The sequence below is a fragment of the Hemibagrus wyckioides genome, linkage group LG21 (genome assembly GCF_019097595.1).
Source record: "Hemibagrus wyckioides isolate EC202008001 linkage group LG21, SWU_Hwy_1.0, whole genome shotgun sequence".
Lineage (NCBI taxonomy): Eukaryota > Metazoa > Chordata > Actinopteri > Siluriformes > Bagridae > Hemibagrus > Hemibagrus wyckioides.
Window position 1 is genome coordinate 19916235 of NC_080730.1, and position 12330 is coordinate 19928564.

The 12330-nt window shown below is 40.3% G+C and overlaps 1 protein-coding gene across 14 annotated transcripts in view; it reads right to left on the minus strand.

Annotated features, from left to right (window-relative positions):
- cacna1da (calcium channel, voltage-dependent, L type, alpha 1D subunit, a) overlaps positions 1–12330 on the minus strand; it is an 89191-nt gene that overhangs the window by 56296 nt on the left and 20565 nt on the right. For all 14 annotated transcript variants that reach the window (XM_058373333.1, XM_058373337.1, XM_058373341.1 and 11 more), the window contains exons 4-8: positions 7055–7194; positions 4493–4659; positions 3648–3800; positions 3199–3395; positions 804–907 (exon numbers count right to left, since the gene is read on the minus strand). In XM_058373333.1, the coding sequence (XP_058229316.1) occupies positions 804–907; positions 3199–3395; positions 3648–3800; positions 4493–4659; positions 7055–7194 (761 nt within the window). The remainder of the gene's footprint in view (positions 1–803; positions 908–3198; positions 3396–3647; positions 3801–4492; positions 4660–7054; positions 7195–12330) is intronic.

The window sequence follows — 12330 nt, forward strand, 5'->3', positions numbered from 1 at the left end:
TTAACCCACTAAACACACCAAACACACTCCTTTAACCCACTAAACACACCAAACACACTCCTTTAACACACCAAACACACTCCTTTAACCCACTAAACACATCAAACACACTCTTTTAACCCACTAAACACACCAAACACACTCCTTTAACCCACTAAACACACCAAACACACTCCTTTAACCCACGTAACACAACAAACACACCTCTATAACCCACTAAACACACCAAACACACTCCTTTAACACACAAAACACACTAAACACTATCCTTTTACACACCATACACACCCCTTTAACTCACTAAACACACCCAACACACTCCTTTAATCCACTAAACACACCAAACACACTCCTTTAACACACCAAAAACATTCCTGTAACCCACTAAACACACCAAACACACCTCTTTTACCCACTAAGCACACCCCTCTTACCCACTAAACACTTAGCACACACTTTTTTAAGCACTAAACACACCCAGCACACTGCTCTTACCCACTGAGCACACCTAACACAAGGTTCATGACGAAAAACGCCCCCAAAATGATCAGACTAACAAAGTAGATCCATGGCGTCTCCCGGCCAATAGAGTCGTTCACCTGCAAGAATTCAAAGATCAGTGTTACCCCAAACAGAGAGACATAACTGGCGATGAGGAAAGGAATCACCCAACACCCTGAGAGTGAGAGACACTGAGGAGAAAGACCATGTTAGAGGTAGACAGAGAGAATGTGTGAAGTACATAGTGTGCGAGAGACAAAAAGAGACAGAGGAATCGGGAGTGAAGAAAGCAAGCTTCTCACCCACTCAACACCCCCAGAACAAGGTTCAGGACGAAGAAAGAGCCGAAGATGACCAAGCTCACAAAGTAGACCCAGGGCAACTCCATCCCCATCGCATCATTCATCTGAGAGAGAGAGAGGAGGAAGGAGGACGAGGGGGAACAATACAGAATAGAGAAACAGATAGAATCAGGAGGAATATATCAGTCATGGAAGATAAAAGATCCAGAGAGAAGAGTCATTGGTCTGATAGTGATTGAAATTGGGTTTGGTCAGGAGGTTTTGATTAATTTTATTCTAATAACAGCAGCTCTGATGGTAGTGCAGCTGCAAATCATGTTTCTTTGTATCAGATATGCTTATTTTCCTAAAACAGCGAACCCTGTTTTGTTTTATCCCTTACATTATACTCAACTAGTCTGATTATTTAATGTTAATGTTTACTCTACATTTTTATTTTTATTTTTATTTTTTATCATCATCCTCTGGTTTAGTCATGAGCAATTCCTTGTCTGGATATTTAACTAAAGTCAGTTTGACAGTGAGGAAAGAAAGAGAATGCTCTTCTGGTCTTGCAGCCACAGATGGTTGTGAAACCATCGGGATTCATGATCTGACGACAATAAGGAGAAACATCAGACAGCTGCGCCACATTAATTTTTTGGTTTTTAATGGATCTCACATGCTGCGACTCCATATTGAGTTGAAGAAACACAGCGTGTGTTAATGAGGAGTACAGTTGCAGGCAAAGTGAGATACAGAGCAACAAATGTCAACCCTGAAATAGAATCTCTGATCTGTGCAGAGAAAGTGATTGTGGAGAGCCCACACGCTATCAATGCTTGCTGGAGGAAGGGTCCAGTGTGCTCTGGAGCTCTGGCGCAAGGTTAGTGGTGGGCGGGAGAAAGAGAGCGAGAGATTTGTCTCTCTATCTCTCTCTCGCTCTTGGATTTTTTGCTGCTGTGTGTGGGCTGTGAGCCATCTCACCATCTCCTTTATGCTGATCTAGGAGGAAGAAATTCTGCTATTTCACAAAAACACCTGATGTGAGAGCAAGCAAAACAAAATGTAGAAAATCTATCAGTTTTAGTTCCTCTCCACACACATACACATATTATTTCAAAGATAGGCTTTTTTCTCTGCTTTTTGGCCTCCTGCCCACACAAATATGCCATTTAGCTTGCTGAAAATGAAGCCTGTAGAAAACCTTCAAAATGGAGAAATTAGAAGATTCTGTTTTCCTTTAAATTTTTTTAAATGTGTAGACATGAACAATGAATGTTTTTGAAAACGCTGACATCATGGCATCATTGCAGTTTTGTGTGTGTTATGAATGCGCTAGGAATCCTTTTATCATAGCTACTGGCATGGGTGTCCACGAACATGATTCCATTGATGTTTAAACTGCGATGACGCAAACCGCTACAAAACTCCTCCCCCTAATTCTGATCTCGAATAATATTTAGTACACATACTGTACAGATAAGTGAATTGTGACATGAGGCTCTGTATTTATTTATTTACTTCTGTTTCTTTCTTTCTTGGACAAGTGTGACAGGGTGAGGAAGGTAACCTCCCAGGACCAAGCTATCCAAACTCAAGATGACACAAAACAAGCCCCCAAATGAGCTCTGTGGGCTGAAACAGACAAATCCTCCCGATGTCTACAAGAGATATCTACCTGGCCAGGACAGGACAGCAGAAGATTTTCCAGAACAACAGCAAAGTGCTGGGGAGGTGCTTTTGAGGTGATGAGTTGACATTCACCAGCATAGGTTATGATTTGAACATGGGTGTGGGGGTTGTTTGGGGGGGATGGGGGTCCACATATTGACATGTGAATCTTACGTTTTCAGAAATAGTCTGTATTTAAGTGATGTTTAAAATGAAATGAGAGCATTACGCCTAAGCACAATGCCGCATGATTAAACTCTACTTCACATTTTTATATTCACTGTGTGACTTTCATTGTAACTTTATATCTGTTTGTATTCCATTCTATATAAACCTAACTAACATAAATAAAGAACAATGAGAAAATGATAAAGGATAGGTAACAGCAAATCACAGAAGCTCCAGTAAAGGAAAACACTCCAGTCAGGCAAAGAGCTAATAATCAGATGTGTAAGACAGGAGGAAGCAATGAAGAATGCAGTAATGTGGATTTTCCCACTGTAGCGTTCCCTGAGCAACAGTGACCCAGCAGGGGAGAGGCGGGAGTGTTAGACAGCAAAAAGCCTGTTCTGTATTATAATAATAATAATAATAATAATAATAATAATAACTGTTATATCTGTAATAGTGGCTTTCTCAATCTCAACAGGAACACAAAATAAATACCTACAGTGAAATTACTTATAATTATCACTAAATAATGCTACGAGGATGAAATACAGAAGGCAGTGGTGTGACTGACCCAGTAAAGCACGTCTGTCCAGCCCTCCATAGTGATGCACTGGAACACCGTCAGCATAGCAAACAGGAAGTTGTCGAAGTTGGTGATGCCGCCATTGGGACCGTGCCAGCCTTCTCTGCACAACGTATTGTTCATGAGGCAGGTTCGGCCATGACCATTTATTGCACAAGGAGCCGGGTCGTCCTCCGCTATCATAGCTACATAGACACATTGAGAAGGAGAAAAGAAACCTTGCCGTATATAAACACCTGTATAACTGTAAATATCTGCTACTAGATAGATTTTTCTGCTATATTTCATTGTACTGCATGTTACTATATAATTAGTTTGTTCGCTTTTTTGAATAGTACCATGCCTTCACAGCAATAAGGCATGTGCAAAAGTGAAACTGGAAGCATGGCTGCCGACTGAACTCCACCTCAAGCCTTGAAGCTAAATCTGAAACCCACCTGTCCCAGCTATATAGCAGGTTGCGTGCATTTTGCCGAGGAAGAGCTCAAGGCCAATGATGGCGTAGATGATGATGACGAAGAGGACCAGCAGAGCAATGTGGAGAAGAGGAACCATGGCTTTAATGATGGAGTTCAACACTACCTGTAAACCTGCAGGTACGAGCAAACAAACACCAGGTTAATTAGTGGCCATGTGTAAACTTGTCTGTGATTGTGGTGATGACATAAAATATCTATTGTGCTGCTGAGTTATTAGCTACATGTATACATAATAAACAGGCAAGTCATTGGATGCTCCAGAGTTTTTATTTCATCCAAGTAAAAAAGAGAAGCCCGGTGTAGACTGACACAGAAACCTGACTTTTCTTTACTATCTTCTTCGTTGGTTTAAAATATTTTCAGTAAATGTAATCATCTGTGTTTGTAGTGTATTGTGATTACCATGTGGTATATATTTTATCATAGTGCATCGTGTGATACAGTGCTTTCAAGATATGTAAGGGAAATTCACATGTGCACAAACGCCGTAGACGACAGTGCGCTTGGGCGCTCAGAGTTTAACAGCTTGTTCAGTGTGAACGCTCCTGGGGACGTGAGTGAGAGCTGCCATATGGTCATGTGGTGTAGCTTTGTTCACTTCACATTCACCCCTATGAAGGGTTTTTGCAGTGTGGGACGGCCAGCATAACAGCATAACGCCTACAATCCCCATCACCCTTGTTGAGTGCAAATCATTTCAAACCCAAGTCACTGGAAAAAACTGTTGAATCATGTAAACATGGGTAAGGTTTAAAAAGCAGAGCTCTAAAACGAGAACAGAGTAAGCGTCAAAGGTCACTTACTAGGTACTCCTGAGACCAGGCGAAGGGGTCGCAGCACCCTGAAGGCCCGCAGCGCTTTGACGTCGAAGCCTCCCGGTTTGCCTCCATGGCCGTGTGTGGGGGCGGGGCTCCCTGCACTTTGCTGAGCCCCTTCTTTGGTCAGAACTTCTAGGGTAACACTGAACAGTCTGCAGAAACACAACAGCATTTCACACTATGCAAAAAAACATCCGTTTATTAAATTCCCTCTGTTTCAAACACATATGTTGTGTGAAAGATCAGAGAGTTCTTCATACGAATATGAATATTTTACTGTCATTCAAATTCAAATTCAAATTTTATTTGTCACATACATATACATACACAGTACAACATGCAGTGAAATGCACATTGCACAGGTATGACTGGATTTAGTGTGCCATGTTTAATAGATTATAAAGAAATTAAACTCTACTTAAGTGCAATAGATTTTGAATGGCTAATTCAATGCAACGAAACAAACACAGCATTGTTCTCTGTAGTTTAGTTTATGTGCTCTTACAATATTTGCTCCAGTCATACTCGTACTATAAATATTAGATGATTTTTTACAGAAATATATATTTTTTTCATATTTTACAGGATGTCTTTAAAATTAAAAAAATAAACATGTAAGAAATCAGAATTATAGTTATTAAGAAATGAAATAGCTGAAAGAAGTGAGAGATGATGTGGAATAAAAGTGTAAAATGTGGAAAGCGCTGTATGTCATTAAGTAATCGTTGTTGTCACTATTAATCCTCAGACGTTATTGTAGCATCTGCAAAACAGTGAACATTTAATAATCTGACCGTTAAACAGTGAGTCTGTAACAGTTCCACATCATTAACGCCATCAGTCTGAGAGACAGGAAGAGTGTGACACTTCTGCATGGTCTAAGAGCACAGTGAGTGCACCTGTCTGTCTGCTGCGCTCTGCTAATACTGAAACGAGGCAAGGAAGCAGCATGCAGAAGATAGAAAAGAGGCTGACGCACAAGAGGAGAGCGTGTGGGGAGAAAAAAATAGAAAAGAGCGGATGCAAGAAGAGGAGAAGATTGGCATGAATGGCGAAAAACAATTAAACAATATTAATACAGAGAAAGGAAGAGGGAAACAAAGCAAAAAAAAGAGCGATGAAGAATGGATCATTATTCCAAAAAGAGGTGAGTGTGGAAAGATGGTGAGTCATTCTATCAGCAAGGAGACTTGATGTTATTCCTCGTGTCTTTTCTGGGTCATATAGCTGCTTGAAGAGCTGTGTGTGTGTGTGTGTGTGTGTGTGTGTTTAGGGAGCGTGACTAGAGCAGAGAAGGAGGAGCCCATACAAAAAGAGAGAGAGAATAAACTGATTTTCCTTTGGAAGATGACAGAAGGATGAGTGTGCACGTGACTGTAGTGAATTAATGCATCAGAGTCTGAGATCAGGAGCAGATTGAAAGCACCTCTCAATAAAGCTGATATATTCACTCTTGGCACAACAGGACCTGTATGACATCACCATACGCATACACTCTCTCTCCCTCTCTCTCTCTCTCTCTCTCTCTCTCTCTCTCACACACACGACCTTCAGCTAAACTCCATCTTCTTATGATTCATCAGACTTTATTGACTCTGCTAACGCCTATGTGTTCAGTGCTCACTGAGCATCAGAATTCTATCTGGGTAAGGATTATACGCATCAAATGCAGATGAAATGCACCAAAGACACTTTTTTCAATTGGTTTGTAATTTCTCTAAATGTAGAGAAATTGCTCCTGTGAGTTATCCAGTTGGTTCTCGAACGTAGTTGAGAGAGATATTTAGTCTATATTCTTTTATACCTGCATGTCTATGTAAATAATCCTTATTCTAATATTCATGCTATTCATGACACATAGGCTACACTAGTCGCCTCATCTCAGCTCTGATGGCAACAGCATGTGTTCTTTAGTTTAGTATCCAGCCTGATTAAGTTGTGTATTTAATATCCTCTGGGCTTTCTTCAGCATGTCCACTACTTTGAAAAAGTCTTAGGTGTTGTAATTTTTCAATGTTTATTTCATACCTCTTGTGTTAGCAGAAACGAGCCCATTTCTCCCCAAAATTTTCATTTTGTGCGTCTTTAAAGTAAGAGGTATATTCAGTAATGGAGGACTTTTCAGATGAAACAACAGTGGATTCTGTTCTTGTTTTATCTACAGACTGTAGCACCGTCCATCTTATAAAACAGAGCTACAGAGAGGCCTGAGAGAGTCGATGCAGTTTCAATGAGTGTGATCATGTCAAATAGTGATCTGGTTTAGTTCATCACTCTTTCCTGCTCTTTATATTCCATTTTCTCCATGTAAAAGCTTTTTTATTTCATTATTTCTTAAGGTGACTTTGCTTTGCAGAATTTTCTTCACATGGCTCAGCTCTCTGCACAGCGCTGCACCTCGTTCATTTTAATCCACAAAAAGACACCTTTGTGCAAAGTGGCTATAACGGGCAGCATAACGGAGATTAGTGACTACAGGTGACCTGCAGCAGATTGGGAGAAAAAAAAAAAAAGACAGTGTTCCTCGGTTCCTCAGGACACACTTACCCAATGACGACGATAATAAAATCCAGCATGTTCCAGCCGTTCCTGACGTACGCATTCTGATGCATGACTAATCCGTATGCTATGATCTTTAGGAAGGTCTCAATTGTAAAAATGATGAGGAAGGCATATTCAACTGTTTCCTGGAATACAGAGAAAAAAACACAGAAAAATGGAGACGTGAGGATAAATAACCAGTAAAATACCATTAATACAATGCGATATGATATTTATTAAGTGATTCCTTTAAATATCAGCAAAATAAGTCATTTTAAATGAGTGCAATTCTCAGGTTTTTTGGCAGAATACATTCTGGTGTAAGCGTAAAGACTGGAGCAGTGCATCTGTGTTTAAATGAGTTTCCTATTTACACGACGAAAAAGATTAATTTCCTCCAACAAACACACCTACATCAAAATGCATTAATGTATTCTCTGATGGACGTGAACATTTCCTTTTGATCTTGATACAGTCTGGATATTTATCAGTGAGAAGCGCTAAACCTCTCTCTGCCTCTCTCTTCAGGGATTACACTCAGTAAATTTGGACACAATACGGTCCAGATTAAGTCTGATTTCAGGATTACATGAGCTGCAGGAACAACGGCTGGCATTTCTAAATGATCAGGCATGTCTTTAATAAATCTGAATGTTTATTGTGGGGTAAGAAGAATAAACCACTGTGTTGTAGGCTGTTATACAAAAATAATCATTAAGGGGTAACAGTAACTCTACTACATCACATGACCCTGGAACTGATTATTATTACTGATTAATATTACTATATTATTTTTCCTTAAAATTGATAATATTATCGGTTAGATGTGTACACACACATTTGCAAAAACAAACCAGTTCAAAAACAGCCTGTGACACACACACACACACACATACAAAGATACACACACACACACTCTCACTACAGTTGTCATGTTAACCACTGTGCTGCTGCCACGGATGTGGTAACACACATCCAGCGTGTGTGTGTGTGTGTAAAGACAGTGGTTTTTGGTTTAACTGTTACTAGGAGTGTGTGTGTGTGTGTGTGTGTGTGTGGTTTGTAAATCAGTCGCTTATGTGAAACAATATTTCAATATCTGCCATACAGGAAGCTAAACATCACACACGCAGTGCAGAAAAGAACGTGTCTGCAACCTACAGAATGATATTTACAGAACGTGTACACGTACATGCATGTGTGCACAATCACACACACACACATGCACACGCATGCACACATTCCCCTTGGGGAGGAATTCTCTGACCATCTGCTCAAACCGCAAAACCTTTGGAGTTTATGTAACTAAAATGACTCCTCATGGACCTGCTTCACTCCTGTAACAATCATGACTAAATGTCCTGTTATTGCTCCTCATGAAACCCTGACTAAATCACACACTAACACACACTTCATGTCTGTGTGCTGCGTTCTTTACGCTACTCTGGATCTGCTTATTGGCGGAAAAAAACAAGCTAGACTTCACATTGTTATAGCGTCCCTGTAACAGGGTACACTTCACCTAAACCCCATAGTACAATATTACACGGTTTACAGTGAGATTTGAGCAAACAACCTTCTGCTCCCTGTCCCAACAGCTTACCCACTGATCTACTGCTCCTGGAACGCTATGCTCAAATTCACTGCTAACAAATAGTCAGCACTCTTACAAACAAAATCACATTTCATTAGTAAATAAATCATGGACATGGAAAGATTGCATGTTAATTATGAAGATCAATATGTAAGTCATTCAGGGTGGAGGTGTCCTTTAAGCAAAGCACAACTGAACCAAATGACCGTTCCTTTCTATAATAGTCATGACGTTATGATAGAAAATGTCATGTTCAGGAGAAATAAAGTGAAATGTCTCTCAGGTGAAGTGAGGGCTATGTTAAATCAAAATGAATTGAAGGGCTTCTATCTAGAGCTTCTATCTGAATCTGGAAGATTTGGCCCAGATGCTTCAGAACCCTTTTCCACTCAGGATGGATGCAAACACTAAAAATTGTAGCAGGCGTTTTTTATTTATAGGACAGCAGCAAAGTAGCCGAGTGGGAGCTGCCATGTAGAGAGTTATGAGAACAGAATGCTATAGTTTGCTGAATTTATTGTTTGTATTTATGTGTTGTACAAAAGGAACATTGCATACACATTGTAAATATTTCACCAGGCTGTAGAAGAAGCACCAGCTGGAGATGCAACATACATGACATGTTTTAGAAAAGAATGTGATGCACCCAGATGTGCTTGACCATACAGACACAATGCTTGCTTTGTCCACATTTTGGTTAAAACACCATTGTACGGTAGGAAGTTTGGTCAAAATCTATCTAAGAAATGTATCTATGCTTGATCATAGTGATATTATTAGTAATCCAACAAAAACACAGCATGGTGGCTTTTAGGTTACAAAAAAAGATGTATCTAAAAAATGTAACTTAAAGATCTTCTAGTTTAAAAGTGCTACAAAATGACCATCATTTGACCAACTCCTCATTCACAAAAGTCCTGTAGCATCAGTGGGGGTTGAAAAAAAGATTTAAAAACTGGGTACCTCTGATATTATGTGAGGTTTTTTATTTGCTGTTGTGTTGTGGTCCTACAGTCAACTAGTGGTTAGGAACATAGGCTCTGAAGCATGCCAGCGCTGGATCAAGTCCTTTTGTTGTAGCATTTGGTTGGGATGACGCACAGAAAAGTGAAAGAGGTAATGCAGCCTTCTGGAATTAATCAACTCCTCATACACAAAAATGTTCAGGCTGTTTCCTTTGTCCTGCAATGGTGCAGTGCTTAAAGACTTGAATTCTGAAGTATAGTAGCCCTGTTTCAAATATGATTCCACCTGATTCCAACTGGCTAATCAACTGATCTTGGCTTTCAGTAGACTCAGGTGTGGCTTCTGCTCAGTTTGAATGAAAACCTGCACCCACACCGGCCCTCTGTGGATAAGATTAGACGCCCCTGGTCTGGTGCTTAGCCCATGGTCTTAGACGCATGATATTTCTGGTTCAAATCTTTGTCTTGCTGAGGGTTCATGCTGGGGTGAAGAAAGTGAAAGCTCCTATAACACTAAGAAGTACCATAAGATTGTGTGGGCTTTTAGTGCTGTTTGGTGGTCTAGTGACTAACAACATGCACTCTGCCCCATGGTATCCCTTGTTCAAATCTGCCTTTTGTTGTTGGGAAGAAGTACAAAAAGGTAAATGTGGTGCTTCTTGTTATGTGTCTCTATAGGTCAATCAGTTAGGTGCTGCCTTCTGGTGAAGGAGACCACTGGTTCAAACAATACATTAGCCTTCTCATCATGAGTTAATACATCTTTATGCTTCCATTTGTGTGTGTGTATATATATATATATATATATATATATAAATAAAAGTGACAACCTGAATGATTAGTGTGTGTTGAACATCATCATTTGGAAGCTATAAGGAATGAATCAACTCCTCATCCAGAAAAATGTTTAAAATGCTTCCTTCCTCCTGTAGTGGGGCAGTGGTTAGGTGCATAGACTCTGGTGCATGATTTTTCTGATTCAAATCATTTGTTTGTTGTAGCGTCAGACAGGGAGGTAAAAAAAAATTAATGTCTTATAAGATGGGCTAATACCATAAGATGCACCATTAACTAGTTATGCTGTGGTTTAGTGGTTAGAGTCTTGACCTTTGAAACCAAAGTGCACAGGTTCAAATGCTCTTATCACTGTTGCATCACATTTGGAGGAAGACATGGATTGTGAAAGGTACTATGAGCTTCTGAAGGCTTTTGCTGATTTACTGTGGTCTAGTTGTTAGTGACATGACCTATGCAGCATAAGGTTGCTGGTTCAAATCCAACTTTTGTTGAAGCATTTGGTTGGAATAAGGAATCTGTAGCTCGACCAGATATGCCGGGTTCACACTGCACGATTTTCAAAGTCATCAGATCACTGTTGCTTTCACACTGCATGACAACTTCAGTTTCTGCTGTGTTCACACTGCATGACTATAGGAAGAATCGCCGACAACTCTGTCTGGTACGCAAACTGTGTTTCACAACTGAACATACACGAGAAAAAATAAGGAAATAACGCAAGATCACATGTGATGTCAGAGGTCTCGCGCTATAACTCCTCCCCGAACTGCCCGCTGCCCTGTATCTCGCTCTCTCATTGGCTGTAGGGCATCACTGAGGTATGTTTCAGTCAGAAAAAAAAAAGTCATGCAGTGTGAACTCAGCAATAAGTGCTTGCCTCTAATGAGCAAGGTTAAGGGTTCAAACAATACCTAATTTTTTATCTTTATTTTTGAAAAGTGACAATCTGAATGATGATCTGCTCAACCAGAAAAATCTGTTCACAACACTCAAGCTATCTTGCAGTGGTGCAGTGGTCAGGGGTGATAACCCCTGAGTATTGTTACAGGGCATACCTGGTTCAAGCCTTTTGTTTGCTGTAGCTTCAGATAGGGGCAAAATGATTAAAGTTATAATGCCCTAAAAGATGGGGTACTACCATATGTGATTCAACAGCACCTCTCAATCCAAATGTGGTCTAGTGGTTAGAGTTATGGTTTCTTGTGTGTGACATTCCTGGTTCAGAGCCACATTTTGCTGAAACATCAGGTTGGGTTAAAGAAAAAATCTAAAGTCTCCTATAAGATGGGGGACTACCATGAGATTCTGAACCTTAAACATATCCTGCAGTAGTCTAGTGGTTAGTAATGTGGCCTTTGGTGCATGATATTCTGGGTTCAAATCCTTCTTTTGTTGTAACATTAAGAGGGGATGAAAAACAAAACTGGCCTATCATATAAGACAAGGTACTACCTTAAGATTACACAGCATTATACACTTGGTCTAGTGGTTAGTGACGCTGTGTTTGCAGCGTAACATCCCAAGTTCAAGTCTAGGTTTTGCTCTTAAATTTGATGAGCAAATCACAAGTAAAGAGGCCTATAAGAAAGCACACAAACATGAGATTCTGTAGCTCATATGGATGAGCAATACCCTCATGCCCATGAAGGTCCTGGTTCAAACAACACCTAAGGGGAGGGGGAGGAGAAAGACACACTCTGTATGGCAAAGATTGGGGTCCAGTGCAAAGAAAAATGCACTCTGAATGGCAATGGCTGCAGCCCAATGCAATGAACGATGCACTCTGAGCAGCAAAGGTTGAAGCCCAGTACAACAAAAGGCACCTCCTGAGTGGCAAAGGTTGAAGGCCTGTACAAAAGAAAGACATACTTGGTGCAGCAAAGGTGAAAACCCACTGGTATGATGGTACCAAGAAAGACTGACTA